The 6343-nt window shown below is 41.5% G+C and overlaps 1 protein-coding gene across 4 annotated transcripts in view; it reads left to right on the forward strand.

Moving 5' to 3' along the window:
- Positions 1-6343, forward strand: part of Kat6a (lysine acetyltransferase 6A) — an 82832-nt gene that overhangs the window by 2943 nt on the left and 73546 nt on the right. For 2 of the 4 annotated variants that reach the window (XM_026786928.1, XM_026786930.1), the window contains exon 2: positions 2002-2916. In XM_026786928.1, coding sequence (XP_026642729.1) covers positions 2317-2916 — 600 coding nt within the window. In that variant the 5' untranslated portion in view covers positions 2002-2316. Of the gene's footprint in view, positions 1-1612; positions 1739-2001; positions 2917-6343 lie in introns of all 4 variants that reach the window. The other 2 variants (XM_026786929.1, XM_013352028.2) reach the window with 2 other exon arrangements.

The following is a 6343-nucleotide window of genomic DNA, read 5'->3' on the forward strand; positions in this document are numbered from 1 at the left end:
GCTCCCGGCGCCGGGCGCGCACTCCGGGCTGTGCCGAGCGCGCGGAGACCCGAGCGGGCTGGAGCCGAGCGGGGTGACAGCCTGGTGGGTGCTGTGGTGCGGAGCAGGCGGCACGTGTGGTGTTGTGTCTGTCGGACTGTCAGCCCTGGGCCGGGACGGGTGGCGGCGGGCTTGCCTGTCAAGAGCTCTGCGACTTTGGGCCGGACCTGCCCGACCTGTCAGGCTCCGTCACAGCCGGTGTCCCATCGCTGCTCTTCCGAGCTGGACCCTTGGAGTTTAGCGCTTGGAGCTGGGGACAGAGCTCACGGTGCTCTTAACTCCACGTGATTTCATTGTTAACTTACTCTTTGGGCTCTGTTTCCATAGAATGGGAACGGCGGAGCAGTCCGTTGGCAAACTACTCGGCTCGGCCGCTTCAAGTTTTTAAAGTTCCCTGGGCTTTAAATCGAGGGCGCGAAGATGGGTTTTGGGGTGGGAGATGGAGCGGGAAGGGCTTTTGGAGCCGCCTGGTCTCGCTTCCTAGCAGCTAGTGGACTTTCTGAGAGTTAGGGTTCAGATTCTTAGCGCGTTGGTTTCGCGGACCTGGAGATTTTTGAAACTTCCGGCCGGAAGGACAATGAGTGACTGTCATTCATTCTTTACCTGAAAGCCTAACCACATAGGACGTTCCCACCTTCTTAGATCCCAATTCTCGTTATTTTAAAGTTAATGTCTACAAACAAAACTTTGCTGGAGTAGCAAGGACTAGCAATCCTATTTATTCTCTAAAGACCTTCTCCAAAGTGAAGCTTCTTTCCCCCCAGGGGACTTCTTTTAGCTAGCTAATTTTGAAATAAACTTTGGCCCCAGGTACTAATATTTTTTTGTTGTTGTTGCACCCTTCGCTTTCTTACCAGAGTTATAGTACTGTTTCTTCCCCAACACGTATCAATTTTCCTTTTGCTTTTAATGTCACTATTAAGAATACTTGCTGGAGGACCTTCTCCCCACACCCCCTTAGCTGTATTTAGATTGTACATGCTCTCCAGAATAAGAGAAGTTCAAAGTTAAACTTGGTTTTGGAGGGAAAAGTTTAGAATTCACATTATTTTAGTCATTAAGAAATGTGTATTTGCCGGATTCTTGACCCAGAAAAGTAGTCTGTTTGTTTTTGTTTTCCTGACTGTTCACTCTGAGATAGTAATTCCCAGTTCACGTCTTTATCAGGTTCACTTCTCTATAAACACACAGACAGGCAATATTTATTTTCCATACTATACATTTCATGTGTAGTGTTTGCATCTGATTCCAGTGATTCCAGGCCTTATTTTAGTTTATCTGTACATTGTTTATAAATAAGCATGTTGTCGGTTGTTACTCCCTTCAGTATACGGGTGTTAGTAAAAGTTTGAAGAAAGTTGGATTATTTTAAAATTCTTTAAGCACTTTCACACCAAGATATTTTCACTGTTTTTGTTTATGTTAATAACCTTATTGTGATACGTGAAGCATGCTGCTTTTCTTTAGTATATGAACTAGCCAAATTGTCCTCAGTGCTTTTCTGCATATCTTATTGGTTATTTTTTTCTTCACTGGAATTTTGAAAGATGATTCACTCTTGCTTTCATTGCAGGATTCTTTCTACTAACCCAGACACTTGTTGAAGTACTGAATAGTTTGTTGGGGAAAATTATGGAGGAAGAGTTGCACCCATAGACTGGTGAGCACAGATTGCGGAGGACAAGCTAGCACTCCTCTGGTTAGTTATAGCTTAAGGTCACTCCTGGAACATCTCATTTTATTTCCTTATTTTACCTTAACTACTCATATCTTTTTTTTTCTTTTGTGTTTATTCTAGTGGTTTCCAGTGCTTGTTTTGGAATTTTGATAGTATGATATTTAAATTCCGAAGGGTGCTTGATAAACATGTTGCTTTAAGAAAAGCCTAGGATGTTTCAGTTGGTGACTTATTTCTAGAGTGGGCCTTGATGGAAAACTGACATTATTTTAATTGCTTTTCAGGCTTAAGATGCTCATTTTCTGCTTGGAGCTGTGAATGAGATGTTTGGAGTCCAAGAGTATGAGTGGAGAACAGACCAGTGTGTGGTGCTATTGAGGAGTTTGAAGACACTTCAAAAACAACAAGTTGTTTTGATTTTTAAGGTAAAATTAGGTTGCAGTTCTGTTTTGTGAAAGGAGGGAAGACTCAGGCCGGAAATCTTGTATGCTATGGTTTACTGGTTCCCACCCTCCGAGAATCTTGTTTTCCACTGTGTAAGACTTACTCAGCATCAGGATAAAGGGTAGCGACTCTATGGATATACGGAATCCCTCACCATGGTAAAACTCGCTAACCCGTTGTACACGGAGTGGATTTTGGAGGCCATCAAAAAAGTAAAGAAGCAGAAACAGCGACCTTCAGAAGAAAGGATTTGCAATGCCGTGTCTTCATCTCATGGCTTGGATCGTAAAACTGTTCTAGAGCAGTTGGAGTTGAGTGTTAAAGATGGGACAATTTTAAAAGTCTCAAACAAAGGTCTCAATTCCTATAAAGATCCTGATAATCCTGGGCGAATAGCACTTCCTAAACCTCGAAACCATGGAAAATTGGATAATAAACAAAGTGTGGATTGGAATAAGTTACTCAAACGGGCATTTGAGGGCTTGGCAGAGTCTGGAGGCTCAACTTTGAAAAGTATTGAACGCTTTTTGAAAAGCCAGAAGGATGTGTCTGCTGCCTGTGGAGGCAGTGCTGCCTCAGGCTTTCACCAGCAGTTAAGATTAGCCATCAAGCGAGCCGTTGGCCATGGCAGACTCCTTAAAGATGGACCTCTCTACCGACTCAACACTAAGGCAGCCAGTGCTGATGGGAAAGAGGGCTGTGAGTCGCTCTCTTGTTTACCTCCAGTGTCACTGCTTCCACATGAGAAAGATAAGGTAAGAAACATTGGCATCGGTGTTGATGGTGCAGTTTAGAATAGGATTCATGGTCACATTTCTAGGGTCAAGACTTGGGGAGCTTTTGTGTTTTCTCACTGTGAAAGCTTAGTAGATGCTGATTGTTGTAGTACTTTAAAGTCTTTGAAGTCTAAGACTCAGAGTATAGAATGTTGACTTAATTATAAGAACTAACTTAGCTTAGCATGAAAACTTTTGATTGAAGGTTCTTCTAGTACCTTACAGTTGCAACTTGATAAAATTAGAAATATCAGAGACTTGGCTTTGAAATGAGTGGTTCACTCCAAGGAATTTTTCCTTTCTTTTTTCATTTTGTTTGAGGCTGTCATTAGACAGGAATGAGACAGATTCTTAAGATCCATAGTAAGGGGCTAGCAAATCAGTCACTCTCAACTCTGTGTTTTATATAGCTTCCTATCATATGTTACATTTTGTTTTGTTTTTTTTTTTTTTTAAGAAAGTGGGTCTTGCTGTAAAGCCCAGGCTGGCCTCAAACCTTGTCTCTGCCTTCCAAAAAGTGCTAAAATTACAGGTGTGTGCCACCACACCCAGTGTGGCTTTAATATATGATGAAATCCTAAATGTTATTTGTAACAGCTATAGCTATATGTGACAGGAATACAGTATTCTGTATTATAAAAAGTTCGGGAGTGTTTTGTACATACACACGTACCTTCCTCTGTTGTGTGCTATTCTGTCATCTTATGCACTTGTAGATGTATCTTAATCGTAGTACAGTTTGGCCCTAATGGAGAATATTTGGGCACAGGCAGAATTTTGTCTGTGACTATTCCTTTACATTGATAGTGTCTTATGTCAGTATAAGGCACTCTGCATTATTTGTAGAGTGAACTGTTAATGTGTTGTACACCTTAGTGTATATAGCATGCAAGCTATTTCTGGGAGAAGGTTTTTATTGTTTAATTTTTGAAATGGTAATATAATTACAACATTTCTCCCTTTCCTTTACTCCCCCAAACCTCCTTCCAATATATGACCTCTTTTTTACTAATGGTTATTACATACATATATGTACATACACATTTTTCACATATACACTGCATATGTACATTCATATATTCCTAATTATAACCTGTTCAGTCCTTACATGTTACTTGTATGTATATTTTCATGACTGTTTGGCACTGGACAACCAATTGGTGTGATTTTTTTTTTTTCCTGGGGAAAGCCACCTTTCTGATTTCTAGTTTTCCTCAGTTGCCTGTAGTTCTTTGTGTAGGTTTGAGACCTTGTGGGCTTTTCTGTCTAGTTTGGCATGCTCATTGGTATCATCCTTGTTCAGTTTTGTAGATGTACTCATTGGAACTGGAGTCTACAACTACCCTTTGATTGGCTGTGGCTTTCTGGAGTAGTCTATGGTTGTTGCAAAGAGAAGTTTTCTTGATGAGGGGTGAAGACTACACTTACCTGTAGTATAAGGATGTAGAGAGAGCCCGCCTTTTGGGGGCGGGACAGCCTCGGGCAAATGTTAATAAATTTGTTGTTAGGGATTTAGTAAATTAGTGATTGCAGTTTCTTCTCCAGTAACCATGACTTCACTAGTATTCAGTGGTTAGCCAGGTTTCCAGTACCAGGCATGGCCTCCCTCTTGTTGAATCCAGTTAGAGAACTGTTGTTGGTTACTGTCAAGATGTGAGGGTCACTATTGCACCCTTAATGTCATGCCATGTTGGTCCTTGATGTGGTTCATAGGCATCGTAGCTGGGTAAGGTTGTTGGCGCCTTCTGCTACTATGAAAGCTAGGCCTCAGAGAGGGGAATTCAGGTCAATTCCAGTTCAGGGGTCTCTGGGCCCTGAGTCTGAAGGGCTGGTGTCTTCAGCAATAGAGACTTATTTTCCACTTCTAGAAGGCGACAGCAGTGGATTACAGGGTCTCTTGGACAGCCCTGATCAGCAACTCAAAAGAGGCTTTTCATCTTTAGTATTGGGTTTTTATTTGGAGATCTTTAGTTTTTCAAGGCGGCACCATCAGTCCAGAAAAGAAAAGTTCATTAAAACTGTGTGTTTATGCACATTTATACACAGAATTACATGTATTACAATTTTTGGTTTTTTGTATGTAAGCAGTTAATAGTATGATTCGTTACCCACCTCTCTCCTCCTGTATTCTCCTTCTTCCACTGTTCCTAGAGAGCCTGTCTGCTTTCCAGTTTTCCCAGGGGGATCACTTGTGTCCTGCTATTTCTCTTTACCTCCTCCCACTTCTGCATTTTCCGTAAGAAGCTCCCCCCCCCACACACATTGTATATTCATTCTGTGTGTGCCCAGAGAGGCCAGGACGTCTGATCCTTAGAATTGGAGTAAGATGGTTGTGGGCTGCATGAGTGGGTGCTGTGAACTGAATTTGGCCGTGGAAGAGTAACAAGCGCCCCAATCTCTGAGCCATTCTCCATTGTAGTTATCAGCATCCCATTAAATGACAAATTTTTGTTTAAGTAACAATCAGCATTTTTCTTTTGTTTTCTTGTGAGGGAAGATGTTGACATCGTTTTTCTAGGTAGCCCAAATTGGGCTCAGCCTTGTAGAAATCCTCCTGCCTCATCTCCTAGTACTGAAATTAGAGGCATGTACTGCTATGTTTGGCAGTGGTATATTTTATTGGTGAATTATTTTTATAATATTATTTTATTTTTTGCAGTTATAATTGTACCAATTTCCTTTCCCTTTCTTCCCTCAAACCCCTCCCATGCACCTCCTTAGTCTCTCAAATTTATAACCTTTCCCATTTTTCTAAATACAACCTTCTCAGTCTATGTAATGTTACTGTATGTGTATGATCTCAGGCTTGATACTGGAGAACCAGCTATGGGACTCTTCCTGTAGAAGACCCATTCACTCTCTAGCATTCTTCTGTTGCCTGCGGTTCTTGTTTAGACTTGGGGCACTTCAAGCTTCCCTCTTCTGTGGTAGCATGTCCATTGGTATTTTAGTAGTTCAGGTCTTGTTTAGGCAGCCTTGTTAATGAAACTTCATGGGTGTAGCCTCTCTGACATTTCTCAGACATAGAATCTTACAGCAGAATTCCTGTTCCCTTGGTTCTTAAAAATCTTTTCTTCTACTCTTCTGAAATGATCCGTCAGCTTTGTGTTGTACAAATATTGGTTGGGACTGGCTTTTACCAACTGCGTTTTGATCAATTGTGGGTTTTTTGTAATGGTTTCTGTTGCAAAGAAAGTTTCTTTGATGAGGAGTGAGAACTACACTTAACCTGTGGGTATGAGGATACGAATTTGGACTATAGTTAGAGATTATGCTGGTTTAATAAAGTGATAATTGTAAATTTCCCTCCAAGATCCACAACTTCACTAACCTTGGGTAGTTGGCTAGGTTTCCAGTACCAGGCATTATTTCCCTCTTGTTGAGCAGGTCTTAAATCCAACGGGGG

This window comes from Microtus ochrogaster, linkage group LG7_11 (assembly GCF_000317375.1).
Source record: "Microtus ochrogaster isolate Prairie Vole_2 linkage group LG7_11, MicOch1.0, whole genome shotgun sequence".
Lineage (NCBI taxonomy): Eukaryota > Metazoa > Chordata > Mammalia > Rodentia > Cricetidae > Microtus > Microtus ochrogaster.